The sequence below is a fragment of the Xyrauchen texanus genome, chromosome 41, assembly GCF_025860055.1.
Source record: "Xyrauchen texanus isolate HMW12.3.18 chromosome 41, RBS_HiC_50CHRs, whole genome shotgun sequence".
NCBI lineage: Eukaryota > Metazoa > Chordata > Actinopteri > Cypriniformes > Catostomidae > Xyrauchen > Xyrauchen texanus.
The window spans coordinates 6,080,125-6,105,433 of NC_068316.1; the positions used below are offsets into that span (position 1 = coordinate 6,080,125).

General features: G+C 35.6%; 1 protein-coding gene across 2 annotated transcripts in view; it reads left to right on the top strand.

Annotated features, from left to right (window-relative positions):
• LOC127634454 (acid-sensing ion channel 1C-like) overlaps positions 1-25,071 on the top strand; it is a 103,698-nt gene extending 78,627 nt beyond the window's left edge. For both annotated transcript variants that reach the window (XM_052114029.1, XM_052114028.1), the window contains exons 2-10: positions 7,056-7,206; positions 9,356-9,483; positions 12,031-12,181; positions 12,723-12,779; positions 13,142-13,295; positions 15,167-15,258; positions 15,430-15,509; positions 15,633-15,704; positions 23,800-25,071. In XM_052114029.1, coding sequence (XP_051969989.1) covers positions 7,056-7,206; positions 9,356-9,483; positions 12,031-12,181; positions 12,723-12,779; positions 13,142-13,295; positions 15,167-15,258; positions 15,430-15,509; positions 15,633-15,704; positions 23,800-23,904 — 990 coding nt within the window. In that variant the 3' untranslated portion in view covers positions 23,905-25,071. The remainder of the gene's footprint in view (positions 1-7,055; positions 7,207-9,355; positions 9,484-12,030; positions 12,182-12,722; positions 12,780-13,141; positions 13,296-15,166; positions 15,259-15,429; positions 15,510-15,632; positions 15,705-23,799) is intronic.
• Positions 25,072-25,309: the final 238 nt, after the last annotated feature.

The following is a 25,309-nucleotide window of genomic DNA, read 5'->3' on the forward strand; positions in this document are numbered from 1 at the left end:
TGTTTTTAGCACAGTAAACCTTGCTAACATTATAAGTTGATCTCAGGGGAAAAATACATAAAAAAAAACATGTATGATAAATCAGAATAAGAATGAGCTTTATTGCCAAGTATGCTTACACATACAAGGAATCTGTCTTCTTGACAGAAGCTTTCAGTGCACAAACAATAAAACAAGAGATAATAAAAAATTGAATACAAATAAAAAGTGGATAGAAGATATAAGCATATATAGAAATACACAATAAGACAAACAGTGTACATTTGAACAAATACAAATCTGTTATATACAGATAGTGCAAGGGAATGTAATGGCAAAAGAGGTAGAAGACTGTTGTTGTGCCTGACGGTACTGGTGCTCAGTAATCTGTAGCACCAGCCAGAAGGCAACAGTTCAAAAAGGTAGTGGGCTGGGTGAGTGGGGTCCAGAGTGATTTTTCCAACCCTTTTCCTCACTCTGGAAGTGTATAGTTCTTGAAGGGAGGGCAGGGGGCAAGCAATAATCCGCTCAGCAGTCCAAACTGTCCTTTGTATTCTTCTGATGTCTGATTTCATGTCTGAACCAAACCAGACAGTTATAGAAGTACAGCACTGATTCTTGAGATAAGGGACAAAAGTACTTTTGAAAAGTGACAAACAAAAAATCGATACTACATTAATTTGAATGGGATATCTTCATAAACACGGGTCTCATCTATCATACCATGAAAAGGAACAGGTTTTTTATTTAACCACTTTTTATAAAAATTGACATTTACTCACTTAGTACCTTGACATTTGTCAACTCCGTCTGACACATGAAAATAGTTTTTTGTGTGTTTGATCAATTCAACAACACTGTAAAGTCTTTAGGTGGGTAGAAATGGTGTGTCTTAGCAAGGTTAAGTGATAAATTGCATTGTATGCACTTTTAATATTATTTTACATTGTTTCGAATTAGCCATTTTAAATTACCTTCATTTAGTTTACACATTTTTTATTTTTAATATATACAATCAGTGGTTTTGGGCACACAAGACACTGATGAATGTAGATAAGTTGGTGTTTTAATGAATGAACACACTCAATTTAACAAAAGAAACATACATTTTTTTATAAAAATGAAAAACCTCCATCTTACGGTGTTGACCCACAACTAACGGTGTTGACACACAATTGACGGTGTTGACAAACTAATCGAGAATCAAACTGATTACAGATATTTACCTAGTTTTGACATGGCAAAGGGAGAGAGTATCAAACTTCAAACAAAGAGTACCTGTTGACAGGATCTTTAAGGCACACATGAAAATTTCAAAATGTTCCTGGTATTTCAAAAGAAAAAAGCTAAATGTATCTGTAGGTCCTCTATTGGTCATCTATATTTGAACTAAACTGTAAATCTAACAACTGATTTGCAAGAGGACACAATAGGCTGAGAACTAACTAAGAAAGTTATGTAATAGTGTTAAAAGTGTTCAAATGTTGAAGTGTAACAGGATCCAGAATTCTCCCCATGTATTTTCTAACTCCTTCCAAAGGCTCACTGAAAAAATTAAAAGTGAAAAATCAGACTCATAATGTCATTGTTTCTGTATACTAAAATGGTTGAAATGTCTGCTGTAATTCTAGATACATTATACTTTAACACAGGGGTTGAGACAGGTAATTCATCTTTTTTTCTACAGGGCCTCAGACAGGTAAGTTATATGATTTGCTTCAATTTCTCTCAACAAGTAAGTAACTATATAGAGAGTTGTATCTGTCATTACTGCCTTCGATGTAGAGCCAAGCATTAAATATTATATGATAGTTTGTCTAACCTGCGGGACTTGGGCATTGGACAAGAGGTGTTGAACATGCCTATGCTCTATGAAGTCCATAACATCAGGGGCTATGGCATAGAGCTCCCTGGTCCGGCTTGCTTGGAGGGGACAAGCTGTCCCTGTCAGTTTCAAAGGACATCTTTCACTGGACAGAAACAGACATCCCTCCTCCCATGTTTTGGGTGAAAATTGGCCGTGGGACCACGAGGATGCATAAACTCAACTTTCACATCTTGGTGTTCTATATCTACACCAATCGACTTTCCTAACCACCAGTGATCATCATACACCACTGCCAGCCAATCCCCTGTTTCAATACTGTTGATAGTTATATCAACAATAGCACCCTCGTTCAATGGCTCCTCTTCCATTTCATCTACCAAATCTTCCATTTCATCGACTGAATCCCTGCTTCTCCCAACTCGTCTTCCATCTCCTCCATCAACATGGCCAATGGACTGGCTCTTCCTGGCCCTTGCATCAGTCTGCTGCTCCTCTGAGCAGTCTCTTATACAAAGAGTAGCTGGAGAAAAGCATTGGCAATCCAATGGCTCACTGCAAAAGCATGATAGCTGTCTGTGGCAGATGTAATTTTGATGTGGGATTACCTGGTGTATTTGTCTTGTTGATGGAACCTGTTTGAGGTGTAGTGTAACAAGTGTGTCATATGTCTCCAACTTCTCTTCCAAAATATGATACAGTTGAACACCATTCAAACTGTTGGAGATCTTCTCAAAGAAATCTTTACTATCCACAACATCATTTCCCACAGAAGCAAGGAGTCTGCAGTTCTTTTTACTGTTCCTCCAATGCCGTCTGGGGCACCTTTACCGTGGGATGTTGGGAAATAATTCCATGTGGTCCTGCTGAAGCCCAGAGTGGGTGGTACTTCAGAAATGAGGTAGAAGTTCTTCTTATTCTTATACTGCTTACTGGGGCCATCTGACCAGAAGTGCACAGTAGTAACTGATGGATATTTAGTCCAGTATATCTCTAAGGACAGGATCCATGTGAGTCCAGATTGCTGCTGCATCTTGTCTCTTAGACTCTGACACTGAGCAAAATGCCCCCTTTTCACCCTTTGTGTAATACATTCCAGTATGAAGAGTTAACTGAGGTAAGTTTTGGCCAAAATGGCAAGCCTGAATTTCAGAAGCATATTTACACTTCCAGGATTCTGAAAAATCAACATGTACAATTACTGTGTTCTCACTGCATGTTTTAATCAATTCTCTGTATGCTTTTGCCTGATTGTGAACCAGGCACACATGTGTTGTTGTCTCACTTCTAAGTTTCTCCTCATACAGATGAAGCAACTCTGAAAGACTCCCACTATGCAAGTTGAGTTTCATGTTGAAGTGGATCCCACTGGCTGTTTGGTCTTGAACTCGCTCCCACTGCCTCCATTGAACACTGATTCCACTTATCTCTGGAGCCAGAACTGTATGCTTGGTTTTGCACCGTAAACAGGTGCGAAGAAGGCAGGCCTCAGTTACTGGAGTGCAACAAACTAATTGAAAACTATCCTCCAGTTTGGTTGACTTTAGACCACCCGATGACCTTAGAACCTGAAGCATCAAGTCTGCATTTTCATGATGACGACACAGACATGTACTTCTGTCAGATGCCTTAGGTGTTGTAACATAGAAAGGCCTCAGAGTACAGAAGGATGAGTAACTCAGCTTCATACTCGGGTTCTTCTTGAGAAAGTCACTATGGAGGTTCAGCATTGAGTCTGTTAAAATCATCCTTTGATGTTTCATCTTGTTCCTGGTGATGGTGTCTGTTTTATCAGTTGTCATGCGAGATGAGTTAACAATGAACTCCTTAACAGTCTGGCTGATACGTTGGAGATATGTTGCCTTCTTATGTGTCGTCTGTTTTTTGTCACTCATTAACTTGTAGCTAACACCAAACTGGCGAAGCCTATGAAGAAGCCGATACTTCTTTAGAACCTTGCCTGATAATGCCAGTTGTCTGTGACCTGATTTTTCAATGGCTCGTCTCTGTGCCACAGGAGTTGTATTATTCCTTACCAGCTCTTGGCAGAGAACATTGTGGAAAAGAAGAGATCTCCTAATGTTGGGGTTCCGAAGTTGGCTTCCCGTTAACATCCTCTCTGTTTCTGTTCGTGGAGAATCTACAATTGCTTTATCTTTTAGTTTGACATTTGACTTTTCTATTTGAGCCTTCTTTTTCCGCCATTCCTTCTTTCTTAGTTTGTGTCGCTCTTTTGTTAATTTCTTAACCTTTTCTTTCAATGCTTTTATCTCCCTTGCGTGTCTTTTCCTGTTTTTTCTCCTCTCCCTCTCAGCTGCAAGGGCACGCCTGCTTGAAGTAGGCTCCTCAACAGTCTGTTCTAGAGGACTTTCTGGTGGGGTGTTTATTTCATTTAGCAGTCTATTCTGCATAGCTCTGGACCTTTTCTTTGCTTTCCTCCAATACTTTCTGCAGTGCCTCTTTGCTCTTGGTCCTAATTCTCCTACTTGTTTTACTTTTTTGTTTTGACCCTGTCCTTCCATCTCTGTCTCTCCTTCTCTAACTGGTCTCTTCTGCTTTCTGTGTCACTGTTAATTCTTTCTCTCCTTTTTCTCTGGTACTCTCTGTTTCTTTTTCTTTGCTCCTCCACTGACAGTTTTTGTCTAGCCATGTCTGGCTACAGTACAGATAAAAACAATACTTTTTATTAAAGTTATTATTTGGCATTTGGGTATATTAAGATATTTTAAGTCAATCAACATGTATACTTAGATCATATTATCATGTTATGTAGTTGTTATACATTACTTAATGAGTATTTGGGAGCACTTTTCCACTCCGTCAGCTTACATGTCAACACCGTCAGACAAAATATCTGGCCGGAGTTGACGTCTGACGGAGTTGACAAAACAACATGTTTTTTCAACTTAATCATGTCTAATAAATGGCAGCCATTTTGATTTTCCTCAGTTGCCAGCTGTCACTAAACTAAACCATAATACCAACTTCTTTTTCAAAATTCTTGATTAAAATCATCCCTACTTTGAAGACAGTGTTGACACATAAAAGCTGTGACCACAGGGATTTCAACTTTTTGCTAAATATTTAAAAAAATGTAATACTTATGAGAGCAGGTGTTGGACTGCTGCATCCATCAACAAAAAGAAGTCAAAGGGGGTCCTCAGGGTTAAAGCTGGCCGAAATATGCCTGATTTATTTAGAATTTGAAAAATATCTGACGGAGTTGACATGAATTGATGACAGATTTTGAAAGGCTGTTGTTAATGTATAAAATAATGCAATGTTCACTTTAAGTATTTTGTGATATTTTATTAAGCCATCCAATTACCTCATATTCATATTTGGACATTTTGGGCATTTTAAAGCACTTTTTTTTTGCATTTTGATACTGTGACCTCTACGGAGGACGAGTTCATTTGCATGGGCTTTTATAGTACAGTGCTGATATTTTATAAAATTACTATGAAATAATATACATATACATAAAACTAAGGTTCTAAACATACACAAGTCTTTCATATCCAACTTTTAAAGCCTTTTTAAATGAAGTAATTTATTGTTTTTTAAGGCAAATTGCAACATTTTGATGGGGGACATGTTTTGTCCCTTATTTCAAGAATCATTGACAGAGGACTGACTCAATGACTGCTGAGTAGAACTGTATCTGCAGCACCTGTGGCAGATGGAACTTCCTCAACTGGCGATGGAAGTTCAACCTCTGCTGGGCCTTTTTCACAATGGAGTCAATGTGGGTCTCCCATTTCAGGTCTGTGAGATGGTAGAGCTCAGGAACCTGAATGATGCCACTGCTGCCACAGTGCTGTTCCGATTGGTGGTGGGGGGGGGGTCAGTGTTGGGGTGTTCCTCCTAAAGTCCACTAACATTTCCACTCTTTTGAGTGTGTTCAGCTCCAGGTTGTTTTGACTGCACCAGACAGCCTGCTGTTCAACCTCCCTTCTGTATGCAGACTCACCATCATGCTGGATGAGGCCGATGACAGTAGTGCCATCTGCAAACTTCAGGAGCTTGACAGAGGGGTTCTTGGCAGTACAGCAATTTGTGTACAGGGAGAAGAGTAGTGAGGAGAGTACATATCCCTGGGGGGCACCAGTGCCTGCTGATCTGGCAGTTGCTGGAAGTGAATTTCCCCTGTCTCACAATCTACTGCCTATCTGACAGTAAGCTGGTGATCCACTGACAGATAGAGGTGGGAACAGAGAGTTGGTTTAATTTAGTCCGTAGAATAGCTGGAATGATGGTGTTGCAAGCCAAACTGAATTCCACAAAAAGGATCCTTGCATATGTCCCTGGTCTGTTCAGATGTTGCAGGATATGATGCAATCCCATGTTGACTGCATCATCCATAGACCTGTTTGCTTGATAAGCAAATTGACAGGGATCCAGAAAGGGTCCAATTATGTCCTTCAGGTGGGCCAACACCAGTCTCTCAAATTACTTCATGACCACAGACATCAGAGCGATGGGTCTGTTGTCATTAAGTCCTGTGATTTTGGGTTTCTCTGGAACAGGGATGATGGTGAAGGCTTTGAACTGCAACTTTTAGACAAGTGGTTGAAACACCATATTGGCCCTGTGCTTTTCTTGTCTTTGGTTTCCAGAAGACCTGGCACACATCCTCTTCAAAGATTTTAAGTGCAGGTTGAGTAGCAGGAGGGGGGAGGAGGGTGGTTGAAGGAGGTGTTGATGTTTGTGTGAAGTGAAGGTCAGAGCAGGTGTGGGTGTGAGACTGGGCTTTTCATATCTACATTAAAATACATTCAGGTCATCAGCCAGTTGTTGATTCCCTTTTGGTGTTGGGGAATTGTGTCTAGTAGTTAGTAATGTCTTTCAGGCCTCTCCACACTGGGTCGGTAGCTGAAAACTTCTCAGAGAAGCTCTTTTAGACACTCTTATCTCCTTTGTCAGTGTGTTTCTGGCCTTATTGTACAAGATTTTATCCCCACTTCTGTAAGCATCCTCTTTGGCCAGACAATGCTGCCTGAGTTTTGCTGTAAACCATGGTTTGTCATGGTTCGAACATTAAATAATTCCTAGTAGGAATGCAAATATCCTCACAGAAACTGATATATGATATCACAGTATCTGTGAGCACTGTTCGAAAGCCACACTGTCGGAGCTTGACCAGTGTGCTGGGTCGCTTAATTTATAATAAAAGCTCTTTTATATATAATTTTTTTTATGTAATTGTATACTTATGGCTTTTATGTTTTTATGTTTTTTCCATTGACAGATTTACACAAGATATGGGAAATGTTACACATTCAACTCTGGTTTAGATGGAAACCCATTGCTGACGACTTTAAAAGGTGGAACTGGAAACGGGCTGGAAATCATGTTGGATATTCAACAGGATGAGTACTTGCCCGTTTGGGGTGACACAGGTAAACAATACAGTAAATGTGTTATGCATGTTAAAAAGAAATAAAAAAATGAACTTCCTTACATGAAAACTTTTATGTTTTTCTCAATTTATTAGGAGCTTCTAATAACTCAAGATACAAAACCAGTCAAATTCTCATCTACTCATTCTTTATTATTGCTGTTTTACACATTTTCGAATAATAAAGTAGCCATACTATGAAATAACGCAAATGTATTCATTTGACACAAAAAAAGGTGTTTCTTCAGTGGTGTATTATTGCTAGTTACATCATATCAAAGCATGATGCTTTAAGTGAATACTCTTGTGATTGAAAACTTTATGATGAGATACATCACTCTAGGGTTGAAATGCTACCACATTTTTAATAAGCTATGATATTTACAGTATGAGTTATTTGGTTGAATTATGTTCCCATTAAGTCAGAAAATTGAATTCTAAAAATACAAAATATGGGATATACACTGATGAGCTAAAACATTATGACCTAAAACGTTGTTGGTCCTCCTTGTGTCGCCAAAACATTGCCGATCCACCAAAGCATGGATTCTGCAAGACCCTTGAAGGTGTCCTGTGGTATCTGGCACCAAGTCATTAGCAGCAGATCCCTCAAGTCCTGTAAGTTGCAAAGAGGAGCTGCCGTGGATCGGACTTGTTGGTCCAGCACATCCCACAGATGCTCAATCGTATTTTGAGGCCAGGGCAACACCTTGAACTGTTCACATGTTCCTCAAACCATTCCCAAACAATGTATGCAGTGTGGCAGGGCACATTATCCTGCTGAAAGAGGCCACTGCCATCAGGGAATACCATTGCCATGAAGGGGTGTACCTGATCTGCAACAATGTTTAGGTTGGTGGCACATGTCAAATTGACATCCACATGAATGGCCGGACTCAGGGTTTCCCAGCAAAATATTTCCCAGAGCTTCACACTCCTTCCACTGGCTTGCCGTCTTCCCACAGTGCATCCTGATGCCATCAATTCCCCAGGTAAACTGTGCACATGTACACGGCCGTACACGTGATGTAAAAGAATACTGGAATCATCGGACCAGGCAACCTTCTTCCGCTGCTCCAAGGTCCAGTTCCGTAGTAGGTTTGGTTGCCCATTGTAGGTGCTTTCAATGGTGGGCAGGGGTCATCATGGGTACTCTGACCGGTCTGTAGCCCCATACATAGCATGGTGCGATGCACTGTGCTGTGACACATTCCTCCAGTAGCAATCATTAAAATTTTCATCGATGAGCCTTGGGCACCTAACACCCTGTCACCAGATTGTGGTTTGTCCCTCTTCGGACCACTGTTGTTAGGTACTCTCCACTGCTGACCAGGAGCACCCAACAAGCCTTGCTGTTTCAGAGATGCTCTGACCCAGTCGTCTTGCCATAACAGTTTGACCCTTTTCAAAGTCAGATCTTTTACTTCTGCCCATTTCTCCTACATTCAACACATGAATGAACTGATTGTTCACTTACCATCTAATCTACCCAAACCTTGACATGTGGCCTTGTTAGGAGATGATCAACATTATTTGCTTCACCTGTGAGCGGTCATTATGTTTTGGCTCATCAGTGTATAGCATATCTGGAAAAATAATTTTTATAATTGATTATCAGCACTGACGAACTAGCATAATGTTCCCATAACAGGTCACAACCAAATTATTTTACATGTGATAGAACATTTAGATTCTGGGATAACAAGATTAGGTCACTTTCTTGGCCATTTCTATTTGGTACATTTTCCCCCATTCTGCCATGCAAGCTGCCTGATTTATTGTCTGTGGCAAGTGTTTTGTATTTATTTTTTTTAATTTTTTTTAGCATAACCATAACACATAAAATAAGTATGAAGCAAAAAGAGTAATGAATAACAAAATGTGATTTAATCGGCTGTGAATGATGTCATTGTTTAGAATTAATGTCCATGTGTAACACCACCATATGCTACAAAATATCATCTGTGTATAAAAAATGAATCATGCTCTTTTAATGGCTCTGGAGGAGACTTTATATCCAGAGGCAATGTGTAGGCTGTAAAGTTATATATATTGGCATTCCATGTAATTATAAAGTAATTATATTTATACCTGCAGGCAGTGGGCAAGAAATGAACTGTAAATAATCTTGTTTAATGCTGTTCCCACAGATGAAACTTCGTATGAAGCAGGCATCAAAGTTCAGATCCACAGCCAGGATGAACCACCCTTCATCGATCAGCTTGGATTTGGAGTGGCCCCTGGTTTTCAAACTTTTGTGTCTTGTCAGCAACAACTGGTACCTAATGCTAAACATATTGCTCATTCAACATTTTTTATATCAGCTGACCTGCATATTAACATATTAACTCTATAACATCATATCTATCTCATGCACACTTTTCTGGATATTTAGAGCTAGTTTAGATTCATGCATTTGTTATTGAGTTAATCACAACCAGGGAAGCAATGTTTATTTTTATGCATGCTTTTGTATACTAAAGTCACGTGACTCCTCATGAGTACTAGTTGTCAGGAGGGCAAGAAAAGTGCTTATTTAAGTGGCCTTCAGTGGATCAAAGGCAGCGCTTATGGCCAAGGTCAATGTCTTCATTCATCGACTCTTAGCAATAGATCAATTAGATGAAATAATAGAGTGCTGGAAGCAACTTTGCTCTCACTGTCTTAACTTATTGACCTACATTTGTTCTACTTCCTCCTCCTTTTTAACATCAAAGGGCTTTGAAACCATCACACACGCTAGATCATATGATGCTTTTAGCAGTCAACCAGAAAAAAAATACTTCACTTTATAGCAGGATTTCTTCTCCACTGGCTCCATTAGATATGCAAAATGATATAAAATTCTATTATTTTTATACAATTCTTATTATCATATTAATTGGCTCTTAAATTTAATCAGAAGCATATAATATTATTATAATGGCCTTTGAAATGAGCATCAATATCGCTTCCAGTAATTGCCGCCTCGCTAAGCCACTTGTTAAAAAACACTACTGATCAGTCCTTCCTTTTCAATTGTTGTCATTCACCATATTAGCTTTTACTCTTTCCCAATGGAAGTCTATGGAAGTCATGTGTATTTGAATAGCTTAAAAAATTATTGGTTATGTTTTATAACTTAATGGTAATTTATTTATTTATCTATTCATGTCATAGTACTAGACATGACTAAAAAAAAATAAAAATTCCTAGCAAAAGTAAGATTTACACAAGTGGTTTGAATTAGACGAGTTTAAATATGCATATAACTTTGCATAGTTTAAAAATTCATAATATGTACACTATTAAGATTATTCAATTCAGTTTCATGGAAATTTGTTATGCAATATAAATGTGTAAATCTCAAAAATAGACTGAAACGTTTTATATTTTAATTTTATTGTAGTAGCACAGTACCATTGTAAGTATGTTGTAGAAACGTTAGGAACATTTCTGTTTACTTACACTAATGTTTTCAGTTGCAATTTATATCAGTTATTGATCAGTTAACCAGCCTGATCTCATGAAATGTATACGACATTGGCAACATTTTTGCAAACCAAAATGACGTGCTTCCTTAAACGTTTTGCTGCAGTTTACCTGTCAAATGTCCAGCAGGGGGTGCCAAAAAGGAGTGAAATGATGTTGTAATCAGATGATGTTTTTAAACTCAATATCAGATGGATGTTTAATGAGTAAAACGTATCCCCCTAACCTAAAACTTGAAGCTAAACCTGACCAATAGTGTACAAAAAGATAAATAAGAGGTGATGAAATCTGGCATCTTTGCACCTAAACCTAATCAATTGATTGTAAAGCAAATTCGACTAGATAAGCAAATTTTCCGAAGCAACCACTAATTTCGTGTTGCTTCTATGGCACATTCGCTTCACTTTTGTTTCGAGCATCCTTGGCTGGGCTCGAAGCTGGGTCTCCGAGTCCAACACTCTTCTTATCAGGTGAGTTACAGCGGAAGTTAAATGCATAACGAGTAAGTGTGTAAATGTAGGTGGGTCTGTCATACAGTACAAGCATTCAAAATGTATCGTTTTGCAAATGATTCGTTAAAGTAAAAGTATTTTGATATAATAGCATTGTCATGAAGGAAGATCCAAATGAGGAGAACAATGGTCAATGTATTTAATAAACACAGCTAGGCTGGTAAAGCTTCGAGAGGGAACCTGGCACGGACTGCAGCGTGGAGAAGGTTGGTGTGTTCGTAGACTTGTGTGCATAGTGGTCATGTCCAGAGCAACAAAGTGAATAAAACACACAATTGTAGTAGTGCTCCTAGTATTCATTTCACCAGGAAACTGCAGCAAAATGTAGAAAGTGGCTCATAAAACTTGGTTTGCAAAAATGTAGTTATAGTAATGTTCATTCTATAAGACTGGGTTGCAGTTAACTGTGGTGAGCAATTGCCTCGATTCTAATCTCCACACTTGTTAATCACATTTCTGGATAGTTTGGCATGAAGAAAAACAGCAGATAAAAATGCTTTGCAATGACACACTTCATTCCAGCCCATGTACGAATTACATCTATTAATGTTTTACCACTTAAAAACACATTTCACTGAAAATTGTTCTTCAGGTTTAATGTAGCAGGGATTTCCAACAGGTTGTCCACTCGTTACATTCTTTGTGTGCTGTATATCTAATGCAAAATATTTATTCACTGTCAAAGCGGCTTATTGCACTCTGGGTTTTATTATATTCAGTTAATGCTCTATTCTGTTAGTCCTTTGATTGCTACACCCTCTTTTATGGATTGGCTCAGTATGTTTTGATTTGATATTGAACAGCTCTGTCCTGCCATTAATGAATAAAACGTTATATTCCAGCTTCAATATCTTCCTCCACCATGGGGCGACTGCAAATCCACCCCGATGAACTCTGAATTCTTCTCCACATACACCATCACGGGCTGTCGCATTGACTGTGAGACCCGCTATCTGTTAGAGAACTGTAACTGCAGAATGGTGCACATGCCAGGTGCGGACACTGACCATTTTTTATACCTTTTTACCTTTACTACTTAAACCATCCCTTTGAATGTAGCATGAAGATAGACTTGCCATGTTAAAAGTTTGAATATTGTGGAGAACAGGGTGAGTTAAGTACTCCAGTAAATATATTTCTCAGGGTAGGGAAAGTTTCACTGTTATTGCCCATTGAACACACATTGACCTTATGTGGCAACATGCCATAATAATCACTCAAATTATACCAAAAATATAATTTGTATAACACGCATTTTCTGTAGTTGTCTCAGTAGTAGGCTTTTGGATGCCATTGTCATTATTTATTGCATAAAGCCTATGAGAATATTGCTTTATGAAAAGTGTTGATCCGATTTTCACCAATTCAATCTTCAATTAATTTTTTTCTTTGATAGCTTCCTTAGATGTAGAGTGCTCGTAACTGCTTTATTGCTTGATTTTTTTTTTTTCCATTTCCTGGTTTTACTACCAGTTGAAACTTTGAGCAGTGAGATTTATATTTTATATTTTTTCATTTTTAATATCTGGCAAAGGCACCTCTACTGTCTGTACACCAGAGCAGTACAAAGACTGTGCTGATCCAGCTTTAGGTAAGATTCTTAATACTATTTGTTATTATGTAATTACTACTGAATAAAATGTAATCATATGTCAGACTTTTGCAGTTTGGTACTGTCTGACACAGTTTGCATTGCTAGAGGATTAAACAAGATTATTTGCAGTTAATTTCTATCCCACTGCCTGCAGGTATAAATATAATGGCTTTATAATAAACTTTAGAATTACATGGAATGCCAATATATATAACTGTAATGTGTTTGATATTGATCTTTTTTTTTCTTCAATAAAAATAATAATAACAAATAGAGGATTCTGGGGATAGGGTGTGCTGGATCACTTTGATGTGTCATAAAAAATATCTGAACTGAATTATTGATGTCATAATTGACAGATTTTCTAGTGGAGAAGGACAATGATTACTGTGTTTGCGAGACTCCTTGCAACATGACTCGCTATGGTAAAGAGCTGTCCATGGTAAAAATACCCAGCAAGGCCTCTGCTAAATATCTTGCCAAGAAGTTCAACAAGACAGAACAGTATATCGGGTGAGTTTACATTTAAATTGTATTTTTTAATTTATATCTGTATTGAAATATTTTTCATCATTTTGCAAATGGGACTCAATTTTTGATGTAATTTCTAGTATAGTTCAAATATATCTTAATTGATATACCAGAATATCTGTCCATCCCTAAACCTGAAGTTAATGGTGAAGTGTGTAATTTTCTCAATGTTACAATTAGTGCTGCTAGTTGATTAAAATTTGTAATCGCAAATAATCTCGTTATTTTTTGTTGTTAATCATAATTAATAACAGATTTTGAAAATGCTGTAATTTGACACCATATATACTTCTTTTTCTGTCAAAATTCATTTATTTCCATCTTAGGAAAGAAAAACAATATGTAGAAATTAGTATTGTCAGTTGATTACAATTCTTTATCACGATTAATTGCATATTTTCTTTAGTTAATCGCGAGTAATCGCAAATATTAGTGCTAAAACTTGACTATATATTCTTCTTGTATTGTCAAAATTCATTTATTTCCATCTTAGGAAAGAAAAACAATATGTAGAATTTAGAAGAAGTTTTTTCGGGGATACAAATTATTTGTAACTTTTTTCTGAAATTAGAAATGAAGAAGAAAATGGTAGTTAAGAAGAATTTTCTTCTTAAGAACATTTTGTGAATCCGGCCCCTGATGTGCAAATGTCAAATGTTAGTGATAAGTTATGACAACAACTTTTTATGATAAGTTATGACTCTCTTTATCAAGAAAGTATCAAGGAGAACAATTAAAATCCTTGAGGTTTTTGACTATGGCAGTCACGTGTTAAAGGGCACCATAAACAATCCTGAATGAGTTAGACATTGCAATAGGTAGGCGCTATCACCTCTAGGACAGGAGTCTTTCTCCCTAATCTTTGATGGAATTCAGGGCCTCTTGCCATCTGTGGAAAATTAGGAAAGAGCAAGGAGAAAAGCAAAAAGAACACACACACACAAGGCTAAACGCAGCACATTGTCACCTGTATTGAAAATATTCACATAAAGAAACTTCAAGTTCCAGTTCAAATGATTACATGAGGTAGAGATGTTGTATATCATGGTTGATTTTATGAACCATATAAAAAAATCAATAATAATAAAATCATAACTAAAATATATATTTCTCTCATATACAATTTCTAATGGTTGACTTAAAATAGAATCAAATGGTTATAGAATAGTTGATTAATTATGTTATAATTATAACAGATACATATTTTTGTGAATAAATACAGTACAATATGAATGCATATCATCCAGGAGCCGGGTTAAATGAATATTCACTGTTATTGCATTCCTGATATAAATCAGACCCTCAGTCACCCCTCAGATGACATACATGTTACTGGCACCTTAATGTATAAAGGTTGTAAAATACTTTCTCGTGTCCCAGCTTAATACACAAAGTAAACTATAATTAAGCCATTTTAAACAATGTGGGTCTGTGGCACAAAACATTTCTCTATTTAATTAGAACATTGCTCTGTTTGTTTGATGGGTTGGACGAGATATTCACAGCAACATTGGCTCCAATGGCGTGAGTTTGGTGTTATACATCTGTCTGTATGAACAATGGTAGATGAAGGGGCGTGTTCAAGATCCTAATTGCAAACAGTGATTATTTTTGCAATTCCTCGGCACTAGTGGCTGAAAAATTACAAACTTCACCTTTAAAGGTTTGCTTTTATTTGAAAGATTATCTAACTTTCCAGTATTTTCTAAAAAGACACTGTTGTATTAGTGTTTCATATTTCTGTTCTGATATCTTTGAATTAATTCTGAAATGTCTCTCCATCCCTCAACCTGAAATCACATAAAAAATTGTTTTCCCAAACAATTTTTTATTTTATTTGTCTAATTTTACAGGGACAACATATTGGTTCTGGATATATTTTTTGAGGCTCTGAACTATGAGAAAATTGAACAAAAGAAAGCATATGAAGTTGCTGGATTACTTGGTAAGAAGATCTAAAGTGCAACCAATTTAGAGAATTGACACTAATTGCCCTCCATATTACTTGTATTGTAAAGCCATGTTTGAGGTTTATCTTCTTTAAAGCGGGTCATTCTGCTTTGATATATTTGATTATTTGTTTGTATATATATTTATATGTATTGCATTCTCTCAGGTGATATTGGGGGACAGATGGGTCTGTTTATAGGAGCCAGCGTCTTAACAATATTGGAGATATTTGATTACTTGTATGAGGTATGTTGCATTCTTATTTCTGTATAATTTTCCTGAACATTCCTTCATCTGAAATAGCTCCAAATAATTACAGTAATTTTCTAACAATTTATTTGAATGTTGCACCATTTTGTCATTTCACAGGTTTTTAAGGACAAAGTACTGGGTTATTTTCTACGCAAGAGACAGCCACATCGGAGTGCTAGTGACAATCTGGTAATTGTGCTTCCTCTGTTTCCCTGCATGTGTATATAATGTTTTCATTGTGATGATACAATAATATGTTTGAAATATTTTTTTTTTATCCATTTTTTTTTATTTCTATTCAGTTGGATTGCTTTTCTGAGTGTTGCATTCTTCCAGTCTGCTTTATGTCTGGGAGAAGGGAATTAAGGGAAATTATTGATGAAGATGCCCTTTCCTCAAAAGACATAGGCCTGTGTTTGAATAAAGGCAAATGCAAAGTCTAGGCCTTCTGTGCGATACATGCCATTAAGAAAACACAGTTTCACTGTGTACATAACGTAGCAGTTGACTAAAAATACCAATTTAAATTTTAAAAACACACGAAAGCCAAAACAAAGAAGGTCTAATACGAAGAAAAAGCTCTCTTCTAATATTTGCAATTTAAATGTTGCTTGCAATAAATTTTGTTTTGTAAGGTTACATGGTTACTTTTCAAAACTTGATCCGACACTGAATGCTCCAGCAGCCTAATTTACACTTAGAAAACTCCTGATGTTGCTATAACAATGCAAAAAACACTTACCAATTAGCTTGAAGTGAAAATCAGTCCTCCTTTCCTGTTTAATTAATCACTCGCACGATCATGCAGAACATCTCAGGTTTTTAAATCCAAAAGGATCTCTTTCTCAATGTCGATAGTGGCAGTGATGACGGACGTCTCTTGAGCAAGATCTCGCACTTTTCGCTTTCAAATTACGTACATCACATAAAGTGTGATTGCGTCACTCAAGGCCAGCTACAAGGCTTGGACCGGGACATATCCTAAAGACCACACCCACCAAGAACAAATAAATCAACCTGATTGGCTGATGAATCTGACAATCTGACTTTAGATGCTCATTCGTTTGCAATGTTGAGGGATTCTGTGGAAATTCTGAAGGCTTGACGGGGGGGAGCTCACGCGCTACTTCGACTAAGGAGCATGCGATTTGTGAAACAGTTGTCACACTTTGCTTGTAAGCATCGAGGGATTAATTCTGATTGGATAAATGTTTAGTTGATTTTCTTTTGCTATTCATTTGTAGATTAATTAGAAGTGGAAAGCGATTGAAAATACATAGGCAAAAAGGTGAATGAGAATGAAAAGAGGAAAAAAATATTATTTATTAGGCACGTTACGCCAGCAGAGAAGGCTTTGAAATCCTGAGAACCCTTAGAAATATCCAATGGGCTGAACATAGGGAACTTTTAGAGATTTTAAGCATTTTTACCACCCTTCTCTTGTGATAAACCTTATATCAGGTTTGGGTCCAACAATCCCAAATCGTAGATGATTAGTCAAGAGCCATTTACTGTTGTTTTTTTATTGTTTTTTTTAATCAGTAGAAATACACAACATAACTATAGCAGGGTTACATGGTAATTGTTTGCTTGTAGGGATTAGATTGACTGTTTAGAATATGTTTTCCTTCTCAAAGATTTTATTTTAAATGTAACTGTTCTACTGTATGTAAGACCCATTTCTTTAGATCACAAAAGATCAGATAAAAAATGCAGCTACATGCATATCACCCTTGGAATGTCCTCTATATTTTGATATAAAGACTTTTTTTCCCCTATTAAATTAAAGAAGTGGCTCTCTACATCTGAAAGGAAGAGGTTAGACGTTAACTCTTGAGTACAAAAAAATAAGTATTTTTATTAGGTTCTACTAGTTTCCAAACATCATCAACAGCTTTCACCCTGTCTGGGATTAATTTTGTTTCCATGACAGGTTCATATTTTATCCAGAAACACAGTTTTATGTGTTTCCATTGGTGTCCTCATTTCCATATACCCCCATAAACCCTCCCCCCGAGTAATCAAAACAAGTAAGTACACCCCCATTATTTATACCACGATCAATAGAAACATGGGTAAATGCTTCACGCTGCAACCCCCAAATCAAATCTACACCATTGTGCATTTCAGATCATGGAATACCCTATAAGTTCTTGTCACTGTCTTGTTAGGACTCATTACATCTTCTTGCATTATGAGCACCTTCACATTTGTACTGCAAACTGCTAGCAAACTGAACTCCATATCAACAGATTATTTAAATTTTATCATCAAAATGGTCTTTAAATAAATGTATTATTTAAATCTTTAATCAAATGAAAATATAAAAATTAATTTGCAATGTAATGTTGTATTATTTTTTATAATATAAAATGCTTAAATACAGAACATCACAAATGTGAGCTACTGCTTAAATATAAATATACAAATATAAAATATAATTATACAGTTACAATTGATTTATTATTATTACAAGTAGTAGTAGTAGTAATAATACAGTGAATATTATATAACTTTACAGTAGCGATATATTGCTGTCATACTTTTTTCATTTAAATTGAGCATTTGTTTTGACAGAGCTTTTATTTTGACGTGTTTCTGCGTGATGACTGTAGTTTTTCAGTCACAAAAATCCGGGCGCTACTTGACTCAAAGTGATTATTGAACTGCAAATGTCTGCTATTTAATTAAATAAGTCTGTACTATGTATGTGCCTCGCGCTACAAAGCATTTGTGCTCTGTTTGCTGTCATTTGCAACAAACAGAGTACTTGATGCTCAAGATGGTGTTTTCCCAGTATGAGCCAAGGAGGAGCTTTAAAGGTGCATGTGGTGCAGCCGGCCTCTCCACATAGTTCACTAGTGCTTTGCTCACATTTGAAGCGTGCCGCATATGCAAAGTAAACTATATACAGTGTTTCTGTTAAATAATCTCATTAAATAGCAGCTTTTACAGTTAAATAATCTCACTAGGACATAATGTGATTAGAATTTGTGTGCTGATTGTTTATGTAATGACATTCGTGCGTCAGATGGTGTGTGTTTTTGGTATCTGAGCATTTTTACGAGGACGAGTTCATGAGCATTTGGACCCGATTTCGATACTAATATCTGTATCTGGACATCCCTAATATTAACGCAAACTTTACCTTTAGAAAATAAGTCAGTTTGGTTGATTGATATTTGACCTTCAGCTTTGAGAGTAAAGTATGCACGTGACTTTTAAGTAAAAGTACTTTCATGGGATTTGTTAACATTGGTTAACACAGTAGGGAACATGAACTAACAAAGAATTTTACCTACTACTTTTAACTAATACATTTTTTGCATTTAACATTATGCAGTTAAAAGTGCACGGTCTCATTAAAGGAATGTTCTGGGTTTAATACATGCTCAATCGACAGAATTTGGGTTATGATGTTGATTACCACTGAAAATAGCTTTGACTCGTACAGTAACACTTACAATGGAAATAGGGCCAATCCATAAACATTCAAATACATACAAAAGTATAGTATATATATATTAGTATGATTAAAATCTTTTCTACATTATACATATAATGTTTAAGTCTTATGGAAATACTTTTTATTTTTTATTTTATTTTAACGTTTATAAACTGGCCCCATTCACTTCCATTGTAAGTGCCTCACTGTAACCGCCATATTTTGTATTTTTTGTCGAATTTATGCCACAAATGCTGTCGCTTGAGCTTAACTTGTATTGAACCTGGAGTAATATTTGTAGTTAATTCAAAACATGAACAAACAATGAACAATATTGTTTCATGTTTTATTTATATATATATATATATATATATATATATATATATATATATATATATATATATATATATATATATATATATAAATAAATTGTTTATGTTACCCAATGCATTAACTTATATTAACAAATACAAATTTAGCATAAAATGTGTTAACAATTGTTTTAATATTCTGTTATTTACAGCCAGTATAATATATTAAATGATTAACAATTAGAATAAACAATATATTTGAAATTTTCATTTTCGAAAATCAGTTGGACCATTGCTTTTCAACACTGTATTATTTTGTCATAAGTCTTTTCAGGGTCAAGTTCAATTCAGTTTCAAAACAAATCAAAAGCATTCATTAATGGCATATAGGCTAAAAATGTCACGCTTATTTAAATTCAGTCTTGACTAAACTGGAACTGAATTGGCCTGAGCTTGGGTTTGGTCATCTTCATCTCTTTCCATCATGTTTATTCCAGGATTTCCCAGAGAATTCCACCAGCCCTGGTGTCACGCCTAACCATGTCCCCAGGTAGCAACGTCATAAATAATATTGCAGAAACATTTCACTGTGTTCTTCTTTAAAAATCATTCCTATAAACATTACATTATTCACACCATTTAGAATCTTTTCCATTTGTGACGTATCCTAGTTGTTCTAGAAGTGTAAAAACAAACTTTACATGTCGACAGGGAAACCATGTCATTTTTAAGCATTCTAAGATACCTTTTTCAAAACCCTGTAGCTTTCAAGATGGAGATGATGTTTTGCAGAAGTTCAGGTAAAATAAAACCTGTCTGTATGAATTAGCTCTCACTTGTTTTGTTTTATTTTTACTTGTTTTTTTCTTTCTGTTCCTCAGAAATTCATGGTTTTATCCTTCTTCCCCTGAATGATGCCCTTTGTCATTAATTCTATTTTTGTGTGTGTTCATTATGAATATGCTTCCCCAAAACAATTAAAGCTACACAGCACATATGAATTGTGCTTTAGGGAAGCTTTTTGAGCATTTATCATGGATTTCATTGGCTTAGATGTCATTTAATCATGGTTGCAACAGAATCACATTAGCTGTGTTTGGAATGAGATGCTATCTCCTTCAATTTCTGCAGGATATAGTTTGTACTGTATACTGTGCAGAGTATGCAAATATACCTTCTGCATAATATGACCTACAACTACATTTGCTGGGCACTGTATTTCACAATGTAATGCATTCTAATGATGAATGAAACAGAAATAATTAGTTAGTTGAATTTTGTAATTAAATTCAATATTTTTGTCGACCTATTAGTTAATGCAATAGTTAACCTACATTTACATTGAACAATACTTTCGGAGCTTTGATTATTCTTATATAATCTTCTTTCTGTATTATTTTACATTTAAAGTTTGTATGCTATTCTTTAATATTTCAGTCATTAATGTACCAGAATACGCAGTTTGTAATTAATTTAAATCATTTTCTTGACTCATTATTTGATTGGATCAATTATTTAAAAAATATTTTTATTTTTGTATTTATATATTTTTTGCATATTGCATACTATGTTGCATACTATTAAAAACAAATAGTTAGCTGTAAGCAGTAGTATTCCACTCTGAACATAGGCATGGCTTTTGGAGTAAAGAGTTGATCCAAAGACAGGTAATGCTTGTTATTTTAGAGTTTTTAGTTATTAATTAATACATATAAGGACCTATATGGTACATTGGACTTGTTAGATGATTTTATGGTGGATGCTGAATACATTTTTGCCCCTTTTGTAATTATTCTGTAAAGCTAACTTGCAATGTTATTCGTACGTCTTGCAAGAACATCATGCTATATTGAATGGTTTGAATATTGAAAGGTCAGGCTTTAGAATATACTGTACATTTGGTGAAAGTAATACAAGAGCTTGTGATGAAAGGCCCTTCATTTTCTCTGAAAGACAAGAAATGATGAAATGAGGTGGAAATATGATGAAAAAGAATGACTTAAAATGGAAAGTTTCCATTTTTTATGGCTCCCTGCTGTTCTCCCAAGAAATGCTGTTCACTGCATACATTTTTAACATGCCCACATCAAATACATTTCTAAAAGATTTGTGTGTAGTCACAAAGTATTAGACTGTAATCTAGAATCTACTTTGAATATTTTAGCCATAAAGAAAAGGAAAGGAAAAAAGAGACCCAAAGTTTTCAGCAGAGGAAGGTGCCAAGTTTATTGGTTACTGGTAATTTCAGACAGGGCAATTATTTTTACCCAAAGACTTTGTTCGTAAGTCTGTCTGCAAGCTTCAACTCATGAAATATGAAAAAAAAAAACTGATTTATCGCTTGTTTCTTATTGCAAGTAATATTAAAAGGTCTAATTTAGGGTCTATAATACAGTTTTTTTTTACAATTTTTTTTTTATATGAACAAATCCAGTATCCAGTATTCCTTGCTGAGCTGAGTGAGGTTTACTTAAAAACAAAAAACTAGGAAACGTAGAAATTGTTAGTAACCATATTATTTAACAGACCATATTTTCAGGGAAAGGCTACACAAAATTCTTGGTGGCTTTAATTTAAAATTCTCAAGTAAATTTTACTTTTCAAAACTCAGTTTCAAGTCAATTTTACTCACTCTTTGTACATTTTATGGTGTAGCATTGAATTGAGCCATGCTTTTAAAAGTGTGCTACTTTTTCGATGCTTTTTCACTTATTTAGACATGATCTACATAAAAGAAAAAAGCCTTCCACAGAGAAGCTTAATGCATGATATGTGTTAGACATCATCACTTTGCTTTACTTGCAATAGAAACAATATGGTAACAATCAACAGATCTTTTTTTTAATTATTATTATAATTTTTTTTATCATGAACAGGTTATTTTGAGAAGAAAATGAACTTCAGGCTTCACCAAACAAGAAGTTACCAAACATAACAACAAAATCAACAATAAATATTTCAAGACATTGTTCGGACAATTTGGACAAAGTCTGAAGGATGTGAAACTTTTAAACTGTAAACATCATAATCAAAGAATGGGCAAAGTTTTAATGTAAGGGGTCTATTTAAATAATCAAGAGGAGAGTAATTAGACAAAAAATAAAGAATGGTGTCTCTTAGAAGAAAAGTCAATTTTTTAACTGGTGGTGGCGCTGTGGAGTTTTTCCTAGGGGTCCCAAATTTGCTATGGGGACTTTCCATGACTACCCCTATCAGTATGCCAAATGTAATAATTTTCCTACAAATGGTTCTATGGGCTGCCATAGACTCCCATTGGAGAGGAATAATAATAATAATAATAACGCATACAATATGTGCCACAGCACTTTCGGTGCTTGGCCCCTAAAAATGGTGTAAATCAACTTGAAAACAGTGAAACTATTTATGCTTTTTCATTATTCAAGCCCGGTGCATGCTGGGAATACCAGCTTTGAAAAGTTTAGTAAAATATATTTATTTAATTTACCTGTGAAATTTACACTAATTAGCGAATAAATATGACAAGGTTTTCTTCTTTAGGATTGATACACGATGATGCATTTAAATAACAAATAATCATAAATAATATATACTTATAAGCTAGAGTGTTATTTTTAAAAAAAAAAATTAAATTAGTACAAATGTGGAATTTACTAAATATTTTCAAGTTCATGCTTAAACTAACTAAAAAAATAAAAAAGATTGACAGTGATGTCTGTTCCTCACCCATTGGTGTATAGTGCACATTTTATTGTCCTTCTTGGAACTGAAGAGCCACTGGTATGCTTTCTTTGTATGGAAAAGAACAGCGTGAACATTCAGCAAAACATCTCCTTTTGTGTTTCACCGAAGAAACAAAGTCATTGTTTGGAACAATATAACAAGGGTAAATTAATTTCTTATTTTTATTTTTATGAGCTTTCCCTTTAAAGCTTTGCAAGAGAAAAGGACATTGTGCAATGCACAGGTTTACTGTTTTTGTTCCAAAAAATGAGCCTAAAGACCTAAAATGGCTTTCATTGTGTTATTGTAATGAAAACTGTGGCCAATAACACCACAACATGCATCTATTTGTTGTGCCATAACAGGTCTACATACAATGAGTGTGCATCCACTGATAAACACATGAGGCTCAGTTCACTGGAATGGGATGTTTAGCTCTTATTTATTTCTATGCTCATTCCTGCTTCATTAAGCTGTGATTGCACCAGACTTCGTTTGCAACATTCCAAACATCTAAAATCAAGACTAAGAATACCTCTTCCCCCTCCATCCCCCTTCACTCAAACTTTATCCATAAATTCTTCCTCCTTTTTTATACAATTTGACATGGATTCTTCACAACCGCATCATCTGTTGATGTTCTGTTTTACGGCTTATGTTCACGATTTTCCCATTTATTCACATTCCCTTTCCTTTTTCATTTCACTCATTTGTTTACTTCCATGCTCATACTGTATGTCTTTTTCTGTTATAAATGTGTTATTGGCATAAACTCACCTCCAAAATTCATCTCCATCCCCCAAATGTTCCACTTCTTGTTTTCCAGAGCACATGCGACACACTCCGGAGTCACTCGGACAGTCTCGGATTCGCGCCGAACGTCCTACCTAGTCACTCGACTATAGGCAACTTTGAGGAATTCGCTTGTTGATGGCACAGTTGGCGGGAACCCGATGGGACAGTTTAGGGTATGACGGAAAACTGTGAAATAGACTCCAAAAGAAGTGTAAGTTCACGAAATGTATGTTAATTAGATGACATAAATAATCGATCAACTCCTGAATAGAAGTAGATATTATCATGAAGTACAAATAGTCAACACTTCCAAAACAAAACTCAGGTTTTATGAACATACTGTAGCTCAACATCACGGCCATTGTTTGTTTGACATTGTGAAAATTCTGGTAGATGTCATGCCATATCTTTCAAATGATGTAAAACATACAAATACTGTGACAGTATTTCATCCAAGAGAGTATTTTGTGCTTTGACTACTGTATGAACACTGTGGGCCTAATTTGATCAAGCCGCCTTTAACAGATATAAAAATCATTTTAATATTGCACAAAAGTTGTTATAAATACAGTTGGCTCAGCCAAGGTTTTTTTTTTGTACAATATTCGTGAGCTTTAACTATGAACTTGCTGCGGTTTGACTAAATTCAGCCCTATGATAGTACTCAAATGTGTAATCATTAAGAATGTTTGTCTCTATTCATATTTTGTGTATATTAGTGCAATAATATGCATAATGTATATCGTATATTACCTTCAAGTCTTAATTATTAGCTGTCAGGAAAACAGACAGACGCTTTCAATACAACCTGAGTGACCAGCAAATTGCTTATTCTCAGTATTTGATTTTGACAGGCTAATATTATGCTATTTATCTATTTGTTTCAACCTCACTAGACAGTGACAAGACAGGACGTTGAATGATATTTAAATGTATGAATCGTGCGTTTTATAAGTGTAATGTTCTCAAGGAAGCTTCACTGTCTGGATTCATTCAAATCCAAACTATAATGTATTGAATACAAGGATTGAGTCTGTCAATCAAATTGTTGTAACTACATGGTTTCATGAGAGCTGGTTCATTATTTAAGTGGCAAAGACTGTAAGCAATGTGTTGATGTAGAAATTCTATCAACACAGTCATGGAAGAGATCTTGAAGAGTTATAAACTCCTATCTCATATTTGCAAAACATGAGCACTTCAGCATTAAAGGGATAGTTCACCCAAAAATAAAAATTCAGCCATTGTTTACTCACCCCTGTGTTGTTATAACCCCATATGACTTTCTTTCTTTTCTGTGAAAATTCTGTGCTCAGTGATGTCATACAATGGCAGTCTATAGTGACTACCTCTTCAAGCTTCAAAAGAACACAAAAGTATAATTCAAAAGTCTAATAAATTATGTCTCATGTCTTGATCTGAAGGAATACGAAAAGGTTTGCTGAGAAACAACCTGAAATCTAACGTATTATTATTAAGCTAAACTTTTGACTGACGTTTGATCTCCTGTGTACGTTCATGAATCCGCATGCGAGCTTTAG